This window comes from Aspergillus undulatus, assembly GCF_047715775.1.
Source record: "Aspergillus undulatus strain CBS 261.88 unplaced genomic scaffold BDV17scaffold_20, whole genome shotgun sequence".
In the NCBI taxonomy this organism is placed as follows: domain Eukaryota; kingdom Fungi; phylum Ascomycota; class Eurotiomycetes; order Eurotiales; family Aspergillaceae; genus Aspergillus; species Aspergillus undulatus.
Window position 1 is genome coordinate 423,063 of NW_027396624.1, and position 19,005 is coordinate 442,067.

Consider the following 19,005-nt stretch of genomic DNA (forward strand, 5'->3'; position numbering starts at 1 on the left):
TCTATAGGGGTATTTAAGCTATGTAGAAAGTAGAAAAAATGACCCCGGGAAATGCATAGGTACATTCGGGATTAGACATCAACAACTCAATGCGATGAAAGCCAGCTAGTGTCGTCATGAAGGCTGGAAATGCAAGAGACTCAACGACGGAGTCAAAGCAACCTCAGCGCACCAAAAGCCGCAACGACCTCCTGATCAACATTAACCAACCAATCCTCCTGAAACCGCTGCTCGCCACCACAACCCATAATTAGCGATTGCAGGCGTTCGCGCACAAAGTTTCGAATGTTAGTCTTATGAACAACGTCCGAGGACTCCCATTCGCGCTTGCGCGTGTTCTCTGGCGGCTCGGTCTCGTCGAATGGCGCCGTCCCGGCATTGTTCCAGTAGATGAGGTAGTCGCCGCCGCGGGGGTCATTGGGGTCACCCTCCGTCGTACCCTCCGCCAACTCGGTGATAATATCGGTCCAGACATTCAGGTAAGATTGTAGGTGGGTGAGGATGTAAGCGGGTGGTTGGTTATTTGGTCCATTGAGGGTGAGGAGCTGCGTGAGGGCGAGGGCGTGGAGTTTTTTCTGTGTAGCGGTGCCGATGTTGTCGTAGTGGCTGAACCATTCGGTTAGTAGCCAGATGAGGAGTTGTTCTTGGGCTTGTGGGTTGTCGGCAGAGGCCGGGGATGAGAAGGCGGCTGTTATGCCGGGGACGAAGAGGGTGGGGTGTGCGAGGGCAAGACGGGAGAGGACGGAGAAATAGTCTGTTTCGATGGAGCCGTAGATGTTGGTTTGTTTCTTGTTGGGGCCGGTGGTTTGGCTTGCTTCGTAGGCAGAGTGAAGGCCTTCGAGAAGCGAAGTGAGAAGGGAGGAGTCGAGGAGGGAGCTGATGATCACCCGGTAGGTGTTTTCGCTGCCGCCGTCTACGGTGTCAGCGGCACGGATGGCCAGCTCTACAAGACGAGGGACGTAACCTCCACGCTGGCGGAGGGTGGGCTGTAGGAGGGACTCGAAAGCGGTGAAAAGATGAAGGCGGATGCGGTCGCTGAGGACTTCCTGAGGAGCGAGGATGATGTACGATTCCGCGATTTGCAGGGCTAGTCCGACGCCATCAACTGCGGTCTCGAAGATGGGAAACAAGGCGGGTATGAGGGAGATGATTTCGGGAGAAGCGGGAGAAGGGGTTTGCAGCATAATAGCGCTCCAGAGCTCCAGAGCTTCTTCGAGCAGATAGATCATAGTGTCCTTCACATCGTCAGAACGTTATTCTAGAAAAGGGCTTGATGGAGACTTACCGAGTTGGGGTCCACTGAGTTCTGAATCAGTGGCAGTATGATTGAATGATATCTAGTTGATTCCCCCTTGAGCGAGTAGATCAATGCCCCAAGCAAGGTAAGGATTGCCTGTTTCAGCAGATGCTCTTCGCCGGAGCTTTCCCACAGTGGGGGAAGCGACGAAAGAATCTGATCTGAGAAGGGAGCAATCTTGGGAAGCATTAGCATATGAGAGAAGCTTGGTAAGCCTTGAAAGAGGGAGGGGGTACTAACGTTATCTTCCATCCTTGTAACAGCCATTCGTACCGTATCCAGCAGGCCCATCTTAGTTTCAGGGCTCTCAACTTCTTGCACCAAGTCCATCAAGTTCTGGAAAATGGTGGGCGCATAGGGTTTGAACCCTTCTGGAGTGAACTCAAAGATGTCGAGTATCTGTTTGAGTTGTCTGCCCGCAGTGATGCGGACCACGAGGTCATTCAATTCATCTTCGCGGTTAAGCAGATGCTGGAATATTTGGTAGATGGAATCTCTGTTGAGCTCGCTAGATTTGACGGGCACCCATTGACCCATAAGAATCGCAATTCTCCTTCTGAGTACGTTGTAGCCCTGGTCTTGGATCTGTACTTCCGGAACGAGAGTGGTTTGGAGGAAATTGCTGAAGTCGAGGTGTTTCTCTAAGCAGGCTGCGGCCAGCCCAATGGCAGAGTATAGAGAATCCTTCAGCAAAACATCGCGATTGTCGGGGGCTATGGAGGAACCAACGATCAGTGAAGGAAGATCCTACCGTGGAGAAAGCACTCACATGCAAACGAGTTGAATACCGTCAGTAAGCGAGGAACCAGTAAATCCTTGAAATGGATGACCAGGTCAAGGAAGATCTTCTCTGAGCACGAACGTATTGAGAACTCCCAGGCTTCCGCAACATCTTCTTCTTTCCGTTCCCATTCCTCCGGCTCTGCCTCCCATTCTTGGAAGTCGTTTTGCCTAAAACGGAAAAATTGCGTGACAAGTAGCTCCATGGCATGAACCACGAAATCCTCGGTGAATAGCTGTGACTTTATAAGATCAACGGCCTGCTTCTTCTCCTCCTTGTCTTGAGCAGTCTGATATTTGAATGTCTGCACCGGGTAAAATGCCATCTTGGAGCAGGCCCTAAGAAGAAGAAGAGCTCTGAGACCAGCCTTCTCCATGAAGGTCTTGTCTGACTCGCCATCCGCGCCCAATTGGCTGTAGTTTTCCCCCAGCTTGACTACAAGCGTCCAGTACGATTGGACTAGAGGGATGCTGTCCGGAAGTAGCGCAAATGAAGCGGCATGGTCTTTGGCCATCTCCACGTGGAGCTTCGATAATTGCAGAAGGTGCTTCTCTACGATCCTTTGCACCTCCTCGGGTAAGGATGAGCCACTAATGAGCGCAAACAGTCTGCTGAACTGGGAATGTGTTAGAAGCCAAAACTCCTGCGCATCTTTGGCTCGGTTGGGGTGCTCGAATCCAGCGACGAGAAGGCGCCGGAGAACCTTGAGAGCAATCAGGCTTTGTTCCATAGACTCAGCAAGTCCGGCAGCCCCAATATTGCCTTGCTCTAGTGAAGAGGCCCAGGCATCCACTTTCTCCACGTATATGCTCCCGAGGACATGAAGTATCTCTGGGACAATAGACTGTAGACTCTGACGCGTTCTTTGTAGCCGAGCCGTTGATAGCTCCTTGATTATCTGTAAGAGGATAACGAGGGTCCGCGGTAGTTGTAATGGGTTCGTGCCAGGTTGGGTAGATGCGCGGAGAAGATCGATAATCGTCGGAATACCTTCGGGCCTAATAATGAGTAAGTACAGATGGCCGCCCAGCCAGATTTGACTACCCACCAGTCCTGAGGGTATTCAAGACGCATGATCTTAGCAAGCACAAATGCATTGTGAAGAGCCAGGAGGGGCGCCGGTTCGACAATACCAGCTTGCAGAGCTCTGATCTTGATCTGCTCCTTTTCTTCTTTCTTTATTGCGCTATCCAACTAGTCAGCCGTACAATCCAATCTCTTCCCAGTAGAATATGACAGTATGCATACTTCGGTGCCGTCTTTCGCCAATACTTGTCGATCCCGTTCTTCGTTTGTATAATTGCGAGGTACCGAGCTTCAAGGGGAACTGACTGGTCTAAGAAGACATCCTACAGAAGTTAGCTTGAAGATCATTCAGAAACAGTGCAGTCGAAGAGCAATGTCTGGTACATCACTTACCTGAAGGAACGTGTAGTATTTCTCCTGCTTCTCCCAGTGTTGAAGCTGCTTGGTGCCGGTTTGAACTTGCTGCTGCGTAGAACTAGCAGCTTGAATCACGGAGTTCAAGACATTTTGCGGCGTCAGGGGGTTAGACTCCCCTGCTAACTCGAGAACTTGAGCCATGACTGAGGGGCCCCAAGTTGACAGGGGCTGCGGATATCAACAATACCGAAAGACCACCTCCGGAGACGCTTGGAGCTCAGTTCTAAGGCGTTTATAGTCCCGTAGCTCCGCAATCCATGAAAGCGCGAATTGAAGAACTAGTGAGTGTTTGGCTGCCTGTGAAAGCTGAAGCGTGTTTTTGGCGGCGTGCTTTCTACAATGATACACTTTATGCTGGCTCCCCGCCTCTGCCGCATTGGCGCGGACTATCATTTTTCCCGAACCGGGCAGCCCTAGGTCTTGACCCTTGGCGCTATACCTGATTAGGACAGCTCCCTAGGGCTCCTCGCCGGCAAGTTACGTTCCTACCTCTAGTCAATGATAATGTTTTTCATGTGTCACAGATGAGAGACCAGACACCTTAGGGTGGACCCGGCTGACCCTGTAACCTGGTGGGCGACTTATTCTAAGTTTCTATAGCTTCCACACGGTTATTATCAGCGAACGGAGACCTGGCCGGCCGTTTAGCCAGGATATATATATCCTAACTCCGACAACTCGCTGACTCTTCTTGAGTTCCACATATCACAGCCAACAAAAGACAGCTAGTCCACGGCTACCGTCCGTTGACTCCTTTGATATGGTCTACTACTCCACACCCCCAAGTATCATACGCCTTGACCAATGGCAGCTGAAACGCATGGAACATCGACCCGCCATGTGGCCGAGGCATCCCTACCTACCTACCAAATCCGTCATCGCTCCACCAGCAATCATTTCTGAAACTAAACCCTTTGAAACGCCTTGACCAGGGCAAGCTCGAGTCACGAACGTCGAAGCTGTCTCCGCCTAGAAACCGTCGGGCGCTAGTGCCCGGGGGTGGTACCATTCCAAGCCGACAGCTTAGCTTAGAAGCCCCCATTAATCATACGGGGTTGGGGGCCTTGAAAGTATAAAATGATAGCAACCGGCAGCTGAAAATGTCGCGCCGTCCCAGAAAAGTCCCGATCTAGATATTTGCAAGCTTCAACATGGCCCAGAATGGTTCTCAGAGCTACAATGGCTCCTCGGAGTCCGTCGAGACTCGTCTCTTCATCAATGGCGAGGTATGCTCGATGCTTGCTTTCGTTCCCTTGAAAAATGTCTAACCTGTTTATTCGAGAAAATCAGTTTCAGCCCGCATCGGGTGGGAAAACCTTCAGCTTGGTCAACCCATTCACGCGCGAGTCAGTCGCAGAAGGTACGGCTAGAAACACATCCTAGCATATACTACCGACCGGTTACTGAAAATCATCTGCGACAGTCTCCGAAGCAAGCGAAGAAGATACGAACAAGGCCGTCGCCGCAGCCAAAGCAGCTTTCCCGGCCTGGAGAGACCTCTCGCCCTCCGACAGGGGCGCCTACCTTCACAAAATGGCTGCTTTGATTCGCGAGCACAATGATGAGTTCGCCAGGCTGGAGTCCTTGTCTACGGGGAAACCTGTATCAATGTACATCGATGCAGGCGCCGCAGCAGAGACGTTCTCCTACTTCGCTGAGGCTGGCTGGACCGTTCAGGGAACATCTAGCTTGAACACCCCTGGCCATTTGGGTCTGCTGGTTAAGCAACCATTCGGAGTTGTTGCTTGCATTATCCCGTGGAACGTTCCTCTAGCGTTCTTCGCTTTCAAGATCGCCCCTGCTCTGGCCGCTGGAAATACCATTGTCCTCAAAAGCAGTGAGAAGGCGCCTCTGACAGTAAGTGAAAGATTGTTTTTTTTACAAGTCTACCTCGTAACCCCGTCCTAACACCTTTTCCAGTCTACCCTGGCAGCCAGATTAATCGAAAAAGTCGGCTTCCCACCAGGCGTCGTCAACGTCATCTCCGGCTTCGGTACACCCGCCGGCAGTACCCTAGCATCACACATGGACGTAAGGTGCCTGAGTTTCACAGGCTCTTCGGTGACAGGCCAAAAGATACAAACGGCAGCAGCTGCATCAAACATGAAAGTCGTCCACCTAGAACTCGGCGGAAAATCTCCCGCCCTTATCTTCGACGACGCAGACCTCGAAAGCGCCGCACAACAAACACAGTTCAGCGTCCAGTTCCTTAGCGGGCAGACATGCATGGCTAATTCGCGGATCTATGTCCAGGAATCTGTGGCTGAGAAGTTCCTGGCTCTGTTCAAGGAGAAGTTTGCCGCTGCGAGCCTGGGGAATCCCTTGGAGAAAACGACCTCTCACGGGCCGCAGGTTGACGAGCTGCAGTATGAGCGTGTCAAGTCGTATCTTGCGATCGGTGAGAAGGACGGCAAGCTCAGCATGGGCGGGGATGCGAAAGATGGGCTTTTCATCAGACCGACCGTGTTCGAAAATGTACCTGAAGACTCACGCATCGTCAAGGAGGAGGTCTTCGGCCCGGTCGTGGTGATCAATACCTTCAAGACGGAAGCTGAAGCCATTGAGAAGGCTAATGCTACTGAGTTCGGACTCTATGCTTCTGTCTTCACGAAGGATCTCGACCGCGCTGTGCGTGCGTCTAAGCTTCTGGAAGCGGGAACGGTTGGCGTTAACTGCACGAGCCCCTCGAAGCTGAATGACCTGCCTTTTGGGGGGTACAAGATGAGCGGCATCGGTCGTGAAGGCTACATGCACAGTCTCGATGCTTTCCTCGAGACCAAGACGATTGTCATCAGGGCGAGTTCTTAAACAGCGTCTTAAGTCCAAGAAGCTAAGAAATGATATGACTTTTTTTGTATATTATGCCATTTGTTCATTGAGACTATACATCGAGATTTAGATAAAGCCAAGCAAGAATGTCACAAGAAGAACGTATATATATAGGAGCGCGAACCGCCGGTGAACTGCCGCCGTAGAAGAAGGACTCGAAGGAGTAGCTATAAGCCTATGAGCTTTTCCTAGTTCCCTTAATATCTATATTGTACCCACTTTCAGAGTCATAAGGAAAGGGGCTCGTGTAGTTATAAGTCGGTTCCTTCCCAGCATAGGTCTCCTTGACAATATCGAGAATCCCATTCCCAGCGGAACACTCTGCATCGGTGAGCGGGATAGGCCAAACCGGCGAGTACTCGGACAAATCTCCATTCGATAGGGGACCCGGGTAGGTCTGGTTCAGCCGGAGGTTCGTGGTGTCAACGTCTTTATTGACGTATCCTGTCTTGTCGGCTACAATCTTGAGAATGTTAGCTCCGCAATCCCAGCGGCCGAGAGATGGGAGGCCCCAGTTTGCTGAGACACTGGCTATCACCGAGTAGTGCGTGTAGAATGTATTATCCTCGGTGCCGTGGAGCTCCTCCGGGATGGCGCCTCCAAGCAGGATGCTGAAAATGCGATTTGTTTTTGTGTAGGTCTTGTCCTCGTCGAAGGTGATAAGGATAGCGGTATTGTTCATGAAGTATTCATTCTCGAGTAATGGTGAGATCCAGCCGCGCAGCCACTTCGCAGCGAAAGTGATATTTGTGTCGTGAGCGTCGTTGGTCATGTTAGGAGTGAAGAACGCCCACTGCGGGAGCTTTTCGTTTTCCAAGTCCTGATCAAAGTGCGTGAAGTTCTTGATCTGGCGCGTGCGCATGTTGTTCTCTGTGACCGAGTCGTACAGGATGAGAGGGTTATGTTTACGAACGTAGTCGTTCGCAAACGTCTCTTGGTTTTTATATTCGTATCCTTGGAAACCAGGATAGGGCATGTGTTCTTGATACTCGCCCCAGGAGATGTACTTTGTATCTAAGAGGTCGACTACCGTCGAGACATTGGCTGGAACTCGTTGGAAGTCGTCATTGTCCATGCCAAATGTATCACCGCCTGCTGCTGCGCAGTAGTTTGGTTCAGAAGGGTGGGTGAGAGCATAGAGATTTGTCAGGGCGATCCCTTGCGATGCCAGCCACTGCAGGTTCTCATCTGCCGCAGCATTTTCGTAGTCCTGTTTCACGTGGAAAGGGCTTAGTTTTGTGGGCAGACATGTACTGGATGGTTTGCACCTACAATATTCTCGAACCAGATTTGGTAGAAACGGTCGAAAGCAAGACCCTCGACATCCGAGACCGGAGAATAGGGCTCAACAGTAGCGGCACTGGCTGCTATCTGCGACAGCGAAGGCTCAGTCGTTGTCGCAACCTGAGCGGTGGTGGAAGCGATAGCCCCTAGAAAGGTCGCAAGTGAGGACTTCATGGTGAGTAACTCCCAAAGCATCGAGTCTGGAATCGCAAAATCCTGGAGGGGTCTTAAAGAAAACAATGCCGTTCGCTTATAGTCGAGTAGCAAGGGATGCCCGGACGATGTAACACCGCACAGAGGGGCTACCCCTCAGCAGACCATCGCTCGTGGATATATGCAAGCCATCCAGACCACATCAGGTCGTGATCCCCTCAGACAATAGCATTAGTGTGGTGGCATCCCAGCCGGCGGGGGGTCAGCAGCATACGCGAATGATCGAGCACCTTGGGGTTGACCTTGGGGACTGGTCCGACTGGGTCAGCTTGGGCAAAGCTTATCGAGCACTTCAATCCAGCGATCCCCACACGTGCCTTGCGGTCTTCATTTTCGATCCGTGGTCCAGGCGCAAATTATTGACACGGAACAGAGTGGCGTAAAAACAAGCCTTGTTCAGTTCAGCTTTGCCTGCATACTCGCCAGTCGAAATCAAAGGCGCACGTTTCTCTGAAGATGATCTCGTCTCCTGTACAGAGTGGTGGTGGGTACGTCCTAATCGGGCTACGCGCCATCACGTGCCGCGACACCTGGTCTCTTAGTAAGTATGTCACGTGTACTCCGTCAACCTCGGCTGATTGCGGTCCGATCTGGGGAAGCGACCAAAGCATGGATGGAGTCGATAGCATCCTCCCGCGTTGACTTCCTACCGTCCAGATTGGACTTTCGATTCGATCACACAATGGTGAGACGATGAGCTCGACGAACTTTGCCGCTGCTCAGCAGCGCGTTTTGGAACGCCGTCGACGACGCGAAGCTGAAGCCCAGAGCCGAGTCGCAGAACAGCAACGGACTTCCGTGATCAACCATCCCGCCGTGAAGCGACTCCCCTATCCGCTGAATACTTTACCACAATCGGGCTTTTCGCTATGGGATGCTATCAAAGGTCGTGAAGGGACAAGGCCTGCTTTTCGCGTTGGTCAAGTGGATGCAGAATTGCTGGATGAAGAGCTGCTCGGATTGCTAAAAGGGCAAGTTGGTGATGCGCTCAAGTACTTCGGAGTATGCTTCCAGCAAACGCTATGATTCTACTTGCTGATTCACGAGATTTATACAGCCTCACCTTCGCGATGACTGGTCTAATGAAATTCAACTAGCCCTCCGAGCGATTCTTTTCAAACTCTCGATATGGGACCACGATGCCTCCTACGGCGCCGCCCTACAAAGCCTCAAATACGTCGACAGCCGCAGCAAAGGTCCCGTCCATTCATCACCAACAAACTTACAGAAATCTTTATACGGCCTTTTGACCGTGGGTGGTCGCTACGCTTGGGATAAATGGGAGAATTGGCTCATCGCCCAAGAAGGCGGCTACGAGGAACCATCACAGGAAGTCCGGTCACTATCACGAATAACAAGTTTTTTTTCAACCACGCACTCCATTGCATCCTTCCTCTCCTTCCTCGTCTTCCTCGTAAACGGCCGCTACCGAACCCTTGTCGACCGCCTACTCCGCATGCGCCTCACACCACCTTCCGCCCAAGCAAGCCGCGAAGTCTCCTTCGAATATCTCAACCGCCAACTAGTCTGGCACGCCTTTACCGAATTCCTCCTGTTTCTCCTCCCCCTTGTCGGCATAAGTCGATGGCGCCGCTGGGTCTCCCGCGCATGGCGCAAAACTATGTCCACAATTCGAACAAGTAGTGCTAATGACGATGAAACATTGAACCAAAAACAAGGCGAACTTGCTTTCCTCCCCGAACGCACGTGCGCAATCTGCTACAAGGCCAATAATGACGCAACGTCGGAAATCGAGGTCCTGGCGGCTTCGTCAGGCGGAGGTGGGATCATCGGCTCTGCAACAACCGACATCACGAATCCATATGAAACGGTTCCTTGCGGCTGCGTCTATTGTTTTGTTTGTATTGTCCAGAAACTTGAGGGCGAAGAAGGCGAGGGATGGGTCTGTCTGCGCTGCGGGGAGTTAGTGAAGAAAATTAAGCCCTGGAATGGCGACGTTGTTGAAGAGTCGAGGAGGCAGTCGACCTCGGGGAAAATTGTTGCCTTTGATGATGATACCCACGGCGTTGATTTAGAACAGGTGCATGAGAACGCTGTTGATGGCGGCTGATGGTATAATGTCTCGAGCTCTCGCAAACTGCACATATCAGCATTCAAGAGACTTTCCTAGCGACTTTTTTTTTCTAGCTACTGGATATCACTGTCCTGTTTTGTTTGCTACTTATCCTTCTAAAATGTATATCTGGAAGCCATGATCGAGACGAGTCCATATGCGCAAATCATTGGTACAAATGATCAAGAATCCAAGTCTATAACATTGGGAGTCTTGGATTTCACAGATTTCTTGGCCGTGGCGTACGGCTTGTTGAGCATCTACCACGTACGAAGAGTGTTCACTGGAAGCTCTTGAACAGACCGCAATTTCTGATCGGCAGCGATGACGCTGTTTGTTACAGTTCAGTGTACCAGGTCCGTTTCGGCTTTCGAAGTAGATAGAAGAAGGTCCACGCAAAAGGCAGCAAAAATGGCCCTTTTCTCAAGCTCGTTCGATATATAAGCTATCCAAGGGTAAAGTCATACCACGAGCATTCTGGAAGCCGAATTCCCCGGGTCATTCGACTGTCAGTCGATCAAGGAGGCCTGAGACCCGTCGATCGTCAAGCGTAAGGCCACATGGTAACGATACGTACCGGGGGCCCTTGAGTCATCGGCCACGGGACGCAATGACTGGGCGTCATCATCGCTCTCACATTTATTTTGCTGCGCTTTCTCCTATGGATGGTTACAGACGGCCAATTCACGATGCTGCTCTTCAGGCTGTGACAGGCTCAGATAATCATTGTCGTCGACATCAGCAAGGAGTCTCCTGAGTTCAAACGCCCAATTGCGGTCGGGCAACCGACGCGGCGTTGCACAGGACGGCTCTTTGTCTTTCACGTTTACAGTCATTCGTTAGCACTTGTACGTCTCAGATTGCTTTTTCGCATTTCATTCGTCGACTACATGTTCCTCTGGCTTGGAAATAAACTTCTTCAGTTTTGTTAACTGGATTGTAGCGACTGCAGCAGTTGTTTATATCTTTATTGACTCAATTCCACTGTCGGAAACATACCGCGAGGCCCTGAACGACACCCCTCCTTAGCCTCAGCGGAACTGCAGGATCCCTCTGCAACGTCTGGTACCAGCTGGACGGTCAACGTGCTGCGTCTCAGCCATTCATTGGTCCAAGACTATTTAAAGGACGGAGTGGCCAAAGCTAGGATCTATCATTCTCCCTAGCGTCGCATTTGGCTTGAGGGACCCGCTCCTTTGCCTCACTATTCAGTCAATCGCGCCTTCTCCTCCATAGAGCTTCCGCCATTTCGTCTCGTGGAGAGTTCGATTCGCATTCCAGAACGGATGCTCATCACCCCTGTTTGTTTTATGAGTTGGCCCCTTCCAGAAGTCGGGGATAGACCACCCTAACTTTATATAAACAATCACGGCCCGAGCAAATGTCATCATGAACCCTCCCAATGCTAGCTTACCTTTACTATCTGTTTCCCGTTTAGGGTTACTTGATACCAGCATCTTGCGACTACTTCGGTGTCATCTCTCTTCCACACTCCTCGAGATAGTTCCCTTTATCGCATCAATATTCCCTCTTCATGCCTTTGATGAAGATCCAACAGTGCACCTGGGAGAAATAATCTTCTTGAGTGCCTACTTTACCATCATGGTGGGCTGCGGGTTGTTGTCATCGCTCTTGCAGCGCAAGCCTTCACGGTCAACCAAACGAAGGGGATTCCGCCATTCCCGGAGGGATATTCACAAAGATACCGGTGGGACGGTGACGTCCTCGGACGAAGACGGTTATGAGAGTTCAGGGTCATGGCAACATGTCAACGAGTCTCCCCACCCAAGCCAGCAGGTACCGCAGAAAGGTAACGGGCCGCAGGATGGTGAGTATTTTCCATCTTTCATGGTTCGTCACGCAGTGCTGATAGAATATTCAGCAGCCAGTACAGACCCTGGTCTTTTGAAGAAACATTCTACCAATCGCTCGTACTCGACCCACGTCGCTGACTACCCATCAATAAGAACGTTTTACCGCCCGCATCCTCAAATGGACAAGTTTCCATCGAAGCCCTCACCAATTCCTCTTCTTGTATTTGTCCATGGGTTGGGAGGCTCGCTGGCGCAGTTCAATCATCTTCTTACAAGCCTTTCGAATGTGGGTCCATGCTTTGGAATTGACCTGCCTGGTTGCGGCTTATCATCCTTTGAGCCTACCTCATGGGACGCATACAAGGTCGAGGCTCTAGCAGAACTTCTCGCTGTAGCCATCGATGAGCACCGCGACAAGGAAGCGGGTCAAAAGGTGGTCCTAATTGCGCATAGTCTGGGGTGCTCCCTCTCCGCAATGCTCACATCGTCTACCTCACCGCTCAGACAAAACTTAATACAGGACCATATCCTTGGCCTTGTCGCCGTCTGTCCTCGTGCATCGCCCCCTTCACCGAAAGAAGCCTCCTCCATCTGCCGTTTACTCTACGTTCCAGAACCCATATTTGACCTATGGAGACACTGGGATCGACGTGGGGGTCTACACAGCAATAGTGTGAATAGGATGGTCGGCACCGATGCTGATCCCGAGACGCGCGGTCTTCAGGTACGGTATAACAGACAAAGCAAGACTCCAGTTTGGAGGCGCATGGCCTGGGGGACTCTCCCGTCTTACGCCAATGGTACTCCAGTTGGTGGCCTTCCCGGCGCGGAGGTTTGGGCAGGTGTACGCGTACCTGTCTTACTGGTGAGCGGTGAATCCGATCAAGTCACCAGGCCAGTAGAAGTGCAGAAGCTTTTGAAGTTTTTTGGCGATGCTGGAATTAGCATCGACGAAGGTACAAATGGCAGCGCCATTGTTCCCGACGCTTCTGCGCCTCGTAAAGGGATCCCGGAGTCTCTTTACTCTCTTGCTCACGACGAGAAGTTCGGAATTGAACCTCTAGACGATGAGAAGAGGGTCGCCAACGGGCCGACTGAATCAACCAAACTCAAACGAGCTGTGAAGACCGTCATTCTACCCGCACCGGCTTCCCATGCCCTCCTTTATGATCGAGCAACATACCGCACCCTCGCCGGTATCATCCAAGACTTTATATCCCAGCATGCTGACCACCGATTGAATCTCGGATGGCAACTACAGCATCTCAACACATCTGGCAAATGGGACGTAAAGAACCTGGCAAAATGGAAGAAAGTCCCACCAGTCTCTGAGCGAATCGCCGATACATTCGTGGCGTTAAAGATGCTGCGCGAAGTCGACGAGGAGCACAACCCAGTCATATTCTCCAAGGCCCACCGAGACAGGATCTACGCGGTAATCGACATCAGCCACGAAAGCCCCGTCTATAACCCAGACTCAATGGAGGCAGGCGGCATCCACTACCACAAATACCCCACCGTCTCGAAAGTGCCCCCAACACCAGACGAAGTTCGGGATTTCATCGCCCTAGTCGATCGCCTGCAGGGTGAAATCACCGACAAGATGGAGAAATCCGGCGACCCGAACTTGAAGCGGCTGCGCCCCGTCGTGGGTGTCCACTGCCACTACGGCTTTAACCGGACCGGTTTCCTAATCGTTAGCTATCTCATTGAACGATGCGGCTTTGGTGTCCAAGAAGCCATCGATGAGTTTGAGAGGCGTCGCCCGCCTGGTATTCGCCATGGGCATTTCATTGATACATTATTCGTAAGGCACCATGTCGGACTTAGGAGGGCGCCGACACTGTGAACTACTGTTGTTTGTTTGTGTTTATTATTATGCGCTTGGAATGGCGTTGTGGGAGGGAATATCTTCTTTTGATGAATTACGATGATACCTATCTTTTGTTTTCCATAGACTGTACAGTATGGGTAAGAGATTTTCGGCTTTGAATCGATGGCGCGGTTATTGATGGGCATTCTTTTTTATTCCTAATTGAGATTCCTTTATTACCTCGTCTTGTTCGTGCTCCGAAGCAGGAGCTTCCGGTTATTTGGATATCCTGAGGTCTTAGTTCAAGGGCTATCAGAATGAGGAGTAGAACTCTGCTTGCCGCCTCATAAAACTGTATGGCCAAATATAGGAGGATTAGGCTTTCGAGACAACTGGGAATGCAATCTGCAACAGGATATTTTGTGTATATTCTTCTGAAGCGCTGCAAAATACTAGCTAGCCTATTCTTCCAATAAATTCGACTCAAAAAAGATCTGTCATGGCACCATTAGAAGCATCTCCTACCAGCCTTCGATACTTGGCGAGCACGCCTCTCGTCACATTGGGGGCCGGCGGCTTCCACTCCTTCAAACGCCGCGCGATCTCCTCATCTGAAACATCCATGCTCAGCTCATTCTTCTCCGCATCAATGGTAACAAGGTCTCCGTCTTTGACAACAGCTATAGGGCCTCCCACTGCGGCTTCCGGACACACATGCCCGACAATGAAGCCATGAGACGCGCCTGAGTATCGACCGTCCGTGATGAGTGCCACGTTGGTCAGTTTGGCGCCCATCAGCGCGGCGCTGGCTTTCAATTGCTCTGGCATTCCAGGTCCACCTTTGGGACCCTCGTACCGGACTATTAAAACAAGATTCTCGCCTCGGGGGATCTTGCCCTGAGTAAGGGCATCGTTAAGCTGGTGCTCCTTGTCGAAGACGCGTGCCTTACCGGTGAAATTTGTGCCTTCTTTACCAGTAATCTTGGCGACTGCGCCGCCGGGGGCGAGGTTGCCGCGTAGGATCTGGAGGTGACCTGTCGGCTTGATGGGGTTTTCGAGGGGTCTGATTATGACCTGGTCGGCGGGAAGGGAGGGGTGGGATGCAACGTTCTCGGCTAGGGTCTTGCCGGTGACCGTGGGAATGTCGCCGTCCAGTAGGCCGGCTGCAATAAGTAATTTCTGGACACTGGGAATACCGCCTATTTCATATAGGTCTGCCATATAGTACTTCCCACTCGGGGAGAGGTCTGCGATGAATGGAATTTTGTCGCTAACTCTTTGGATGTCATTTAGTGTGAGGTCGACTTCTGCTGTCCTGGCCATGGCCAGGAAATGAAGCACTCCATTCGTGCTGCCTCCTAAAGCCATTGTAATGACGAGGGCGTTCTCAAAAGATCTCTTTGTGAGTAGGTCGCGGGGCTTGATGTTTTTCTCCAGGCATGTCTTGATGGCATCCGCTGCCTTGACGCATTCCCGCATTTTGGACGGTGAGGACGCAGGCGTTGATGATGATCCTGGTAGAGACAACCCCATGGACTCAATGGCGGTGGCCATTGTGTTTGCCGTGAACATGCCTCCGCACGCACCGGCGCTGGGGCAAGCGTGCTTTTCAAGGTCGTCCATAATCTCATCCTTTGTTTTGCTCGTGTCGCTGCCGTCTTCAGGCTGCCGCAAAGTGTCGTATGCGTAAGCGCCTGCTGCTTCGAAGCACGTCGAGACGCTGATGTTCTTCCGGAGTGTCTCAGAGTAGCCTTTCTGAATGGTTCCACCGTAGATCATCAGGGAGGGTCGGTTATGTCTCGCCATCCCCATGACCACACCGGGCATGTTCTTGTCACATCCGGGAATAGCGATGCAGGCATCATGGTATTGAGCGCAGGTGACGGTCTCGACGCTGTCGGCGATGATCTCACGAGATTGAAGGGAGAATCGCATTCCTACAACTTGATTAACGAGATTCCCTTTACGCTGGCGTCATCCGGACATGGCCGGGCTCAGAGCTGACCTTCTGATCCCATACTGATGGCGTCGGAGACGCCTATCGTGTTGTATTGCCATCCAATCATTCCCCGGTCTGATATAGCCTTCTTCGTGGTCGTAGCGAGGTCCATAAGGTGCATGTTACAGGGGTTGCCCTATTGTTGCAATATACAATTAGTTGGAAGCCCGTGTAATATGCAATTGGGTTGACTGACCTCCCACCAAACCGAAGCAACTCCAACATGGGGACTCTTTGCCATTGACTCCTTGTCCGGTATGCCGGCAGCGTAAAGCATAGCCTAGTCGATGAATGACAATCAGTTAGTGAAAACTGCAAGATGGAAAACCTCGAGGACGAACCTTTGCACCAGGAAAGTCATGACCCTTGGTAATGTGTGTCGAGTGCCTATTGAGCGCTAAAGTGCCATCGGGGTGCTTTGCGTCGTCAGGGAGGACAGGAAAAGTGATGTACTTGGGCTCCTCCAGTGAGGGGTTGTTCGCCGGGTTTCTGGGATCCATGATGGCTGGAAAACAAATTGATGCAGGTTGTCCTGTACGCTGTAAGCACGAGGCCCGTTATAAATTTGACAGATAGACCACCTCGGTGCTTCGAAGGCAGAGAGCCCCTCCACGGTCGGAGTTGCGGCGACGGCGAAATGTCCGATGCGGGGAAATCGGCGATCTGCAGTAATCACTTTGGCGCCCTTTTGGTTGGCTGAGACCGAACGGACTATTCAGACCATGGACAAAGTATGGTGATTAAGTTGTCGGAAAGCCGATGGTCGATTGATAAAGAGTAGAAGAGTTATCGATTGTCTTCGAAGGTTGTGCTGCCCTTCTCACCTGGACTCGGGCTCTGTTGAGAAAGGTCCCCGGGGTGCACGTGGTACGCTAGACTCCTATAGAAATTATGTACTACCAGAATATTGAATGTCTTCTCTAAAATTAAATGTGGAATTGTGGGCTTATAGAGCTGCCCAGATGTAGAATGGAGATTCCGATGAGATTGCCTATATCAGGCCTCCGTTGCATCTTACTGAATCAGTAGGTATATAGGGAGGAAGCGTAATACGTCTACGTGCTAGTCAGGCTTGAAGCTCAGAAACTGATTAGACTGTATTTATTTTTATCAGACGCTACATATGACTTGCTTAGCTTCACCATCATGGCTACTAGTCCTGAGCACCGCGTAGAGGTGCAAGTCTTGATTAGGCGTTGTACACAGAGCCTGTACAACTAGGCTGAAATTCAATCCGTTTATCTTCTTCTGCTGCTGCCCCCAAATCTACTTTGCTTCTGCTTAGGATTAACTAGATAACAAAGGAAAGGAATCAACTATTCATTATGCAGTACGTGTCCTCTTATCACGACCCGAATCCTGGATGCCAGCCGAATCTCTCTTCTTTCGTCTATCGAACCCTGGATGTGCTGGTTCTTTCAGAATGTTATCGACGTGCGTTACCAAATAACTCTCCAAAGGCTTTGGGGCAGTTACCCATTGCTCATCTGGTGTTCTTGGTCTTTGATCTTCCCTGTGATAGCCTTTATTCGAGAACATTCTTCTCCCAAAGGAGGAAAGCATCGATGGCTCGCACAGCACTGAATGCAGCTGACGCTTGGTATCACTCGAAGAGAGCGCAGCGATGATGAGAGTTTGCGGGACCGCGGCCAAAGAGAATGTTCATTGCTGCTATAACCAAGATGTTATTCCATTCCCTCGCGCCCCCCCATGATTGCGTCTCCAATCGGCGACCCGTTGAGCAGCTTTGCCCAAACCCAATCGCGAGTTTCATGTGATAAATTCAGGCTCCCCCATGGTCCAAGCCCAAGGCCTGTCTGCATCCTGTTCGCTTGCGGATGGCTGAAGACGCTAGCCCGTCATTCACCGTGTCGTGCTTCTTGGCCACAAGAAGCGTGGTCTCTAGAAGGACCCTTTTTGTAGCCCCATGGTAAGGCCCGCGTGTTATTCATGGCAGAAAGAACGGAAGGGTTCCTGCAGAGTGCAAGGGGGAGTAGCTGGTTGAGCAATCAGCGTGGTGGGCCTGCACAAATCGCTCGGCATCGATGTGATACTATAAACGGTCATTCAGCTAACTTTCCAAGGAGACGTGCCAGCTGGAATAGCCTCACTTGCCTAGGTGACTTACAGTAATGCCTGGCGAAACTCCCGCTAGCGGTGCCCGTCCGTTCATTTCTAATGAGGCTTTACGTCGTCAGGGCTGGGACTCGGTTTGCTCTACTTGCCAATATGGCGTCAACAACAGTATGCGATGTCCGGGAGGAACCTGTCAAGTGGACAACCTGTTGAGCGAACCATTGGCTGAGGACTTATCACTGTCAACACCCGTTAGGAGCTGTTCTCAGATCAAGACGTTTTCCTTTTGAATTGCGCAGAGACTCGCGAGGCTGTTTTCAAAGTTCGAGGTATCTTTTAAAGACACAGGAATCTCAAACTTGGTGGGCTCAGAGCTCTTCCGAATAAACGGCTGAGATTATGCAAGAGATATATGTACTGGATGATCGGGCCGGAGCAGAACATTCGGATAGTTCAGAGGATCCTGGGCCAGGAGCTGCTGGCCAATGGAAAACTGGTTCAGGTATCCCGACACCCTCGATATGCCGCTGAGAGATTCTTGCTCGGGCACTGGAAAATGCTCGCGGAGCTCCGATGCAGCCTCTGCCAGTCGCTGGAGAACTTCCTGCGCGGTCTTGACGAGCGTCGAGTTTAGTTCGCGAGTGTCTCTGTAAAGCGCTATGCGCAGGTTAGTCACCTGTACTCATAGACAGATCCAGGCACGTACCATTGACGACTTGGCTGAAAGCTTGAGATAGCTTGACATGGATCCTCACTGTCATAGGTTTGTTAACCGACTCGAGGTTGTTGGGGAGGGAAGCACTGATGTCGTTGTCACTGATAGCCAAGGGAACTCCCAGAAGAACGGATATTTGACGCTCAAGGACGTAGACTGTCCACCAAACGTCCTAACAACGTTCGAGATCCTTGTTCGCAGTAACTGCGGATACATTCGTATGGTAGCCGTGCACCTAGAGGATCCGAAGTGCTTGGCCAATCTCGATACTGGGTCAGTCAGAGACAGTGGAAGGCCGAGAAGCGACGTACCAAGTTATGCGCGGAATCCCCCCTTTTGGTGGCTCCCTGGGGAAGAAGTAGGGTGTTCCGCAACATCTTTATTCTTGCTTGATGCTTGCCAGGAGTTCGACGTTGTCTGCGAACCACTTGCGGAAGACGTCGATGTCAAGATGGCTAGCGTTCTAGAGGAGAGACAGTGGGTCACCATAGATTCCAACATCGAACTCCTCTATAATATTAATCGCAAGTTCATCCCACTGATCTTTCGTGTTTTCATTAATCATTGTGCGGGAATAGGTGTTTTCTGATCGTGGAACTTGGGCGAAGAGTCGAATGGCAGCAAGTTGTTGATATTTAGCTCCATGTTTGTGAACCAGCTGCATGCC

At 51.3% G+C, this 19,005-nt stretch overlaps 7 protein-coding genes across 7 annotated transcripts; 3 read left to right on the top strand and 4 right to left on the bottom strand.

Moving 5' to 3' along the window:
• Positions 1-6: 6 nt before the first annotated feature.
• BDV17DRAFT_76581 (putative importin 11) lies at positions 7-3,845 on the bottom strand. Its single transcript, XM_073765100.1, has 7 exons — positions 3,498-3,845; positions 3,327-3,427; positions 3,127-3,264; positions 2,067-3,076; positions 1,538-2,010; positions 1,286-1,474; positions 7-1,235 (listed from the first exon to the last, which is right to left on the bottom strand). The coding sequence occupies exons 1-7, from the start codon at positions 3,660-3,662 to the stop codon at positions 153-155; spliced, it is 3,159 nt and encodes a 1,052-aa protein (XP_073616323.1). The 5' UTR covers positions 3,663-3,845; the 3' UTR covers positions 7-152.
• A 765-nt stretch (positions 3,846-4,610) lies between these two features.
• BDV17DRAFT_261966 (aldehyde dehydrogenase family protein) lies at positions 4,611-6,386 on the top strand. Its single transcript, XM_073757715.1, has 4 exons — positions 4,611-4,747; positions 4,812-4,881; positions 4,945-5,378; positions 5,442-6,386. Exons 1-4 carry the CDS (start codon positions 4,673-4,675, stop codon positions 6,327-6,329), a joined length of 1,467 nt encoding a protein of 488 aa, XP_073616324.1. The 5' UTR covers positions 4,611-4,672; the 3' UTR covers positions 6,330-6,386.
• BDV17DRAFT_261967 (acid phosphatase PHOa) lies at positions 6,387-8,448 on the bottom strand. The gene is made up of 2 exons (XM_073757716.1): positions 7,623-8,448; positions 6,387-7,560 (listed from the first exon to the last, which is right to left on the bottom strand). Exons 1-2 carry the CDS (start codon positions 7,827-7,829, stop codon positions 6,526-6,528), a joined length of 1,242 nt encoding a protein of 413 aa, XP_073616325.1. The 5' UTR covers positions 7,830-8,448; the 3' UTR covers positions 6,387-6,525.
• BDV17DRAFT_76679 (pex2/pex10/pex12 family protein) lies at positions 8,292-10,561 on the top strand. The gene is made up of 2 exons (XM_073765101.1): positions 8,292-8,849; positions 8,905-10,561. Exons 1-2 carry the CDS (start codon positions 8,541-8,543, stop codon positions 9,916-9,918), a joined length of 1,323 nt encoding a protein of 440 aa, XP_073616326.1. The 5' UTR covers positions 8,292-8,540; the 3' UTR covers positions 9,919-10,561.
• A 962-nt stretch (positions 10,562-11,523) lies between these two features.
• On the top strand, positions 11,524-13,584 carry BDV17DRAFT_281453 (RNA 5'-triphosphatase domain-containing protein; the record flags this gene model as incomplete). The annotated part of the gene is made up of 2 exons (XM_073760025.1): positions 11,524-11,749; positions 11,804-13,584. 2 exons carry the CDS (start codon positions 11,524-11,526, stop codon positions 13,582-13,584), a joined length of 2,007 nt encoding a protein of 668 aa, XP_073616327.1.
• Positions 13,585-13,978: 394 nt separating this feature from the next.
• Positions 13,979-16,338, bottom strand: ilv3B (putative mitochondrial dihydroxy acid dehydratase). The gene is made up of 4 exons (XM_073757717.1): positions 15,889-16,338; positions 15,744-15,827; positions 15,554-15,683; positions 13,979-15,485 (listed from the first exon to the last, which is right to left on the bottom strand). The coding sequence occupies exons 1-4, from the start codon at positions 16,045-16,047 to the stop codon at positions 14,032-14,034; spliced, it is 1,827 nt and encodes a 608-aa protein (XP_073616328.1). The 5' UTR covers positions 16,048-16,338; the 3' UTR covers positions 13,979-14,031.
• Positions 16,339-18,020: 1,682 nt separating this feature from the next.
• Positions 18,021-18,715, bottom strand: BDV17DRAFT_290807 (fungal specific transcription factor domain-containing protein; the record flags this gene model as incomplete). The annotated part of the gene is made up of 3 exons (XM_073761987.1): positions 18,021-18,280; positions 18,330-18,510; positions 18,650-18,715. The coding sequence occupies 3 exons, from the start codon at positions 18,713-18,715 to the stop codon at positions 18,021-18,023; spliced, it is 507 nt and encodes a 168-aa protein (XP_073616329.1).
• Between the last annotated feature and the right edge of the window lie 290 nt (positions 18,716-19,005).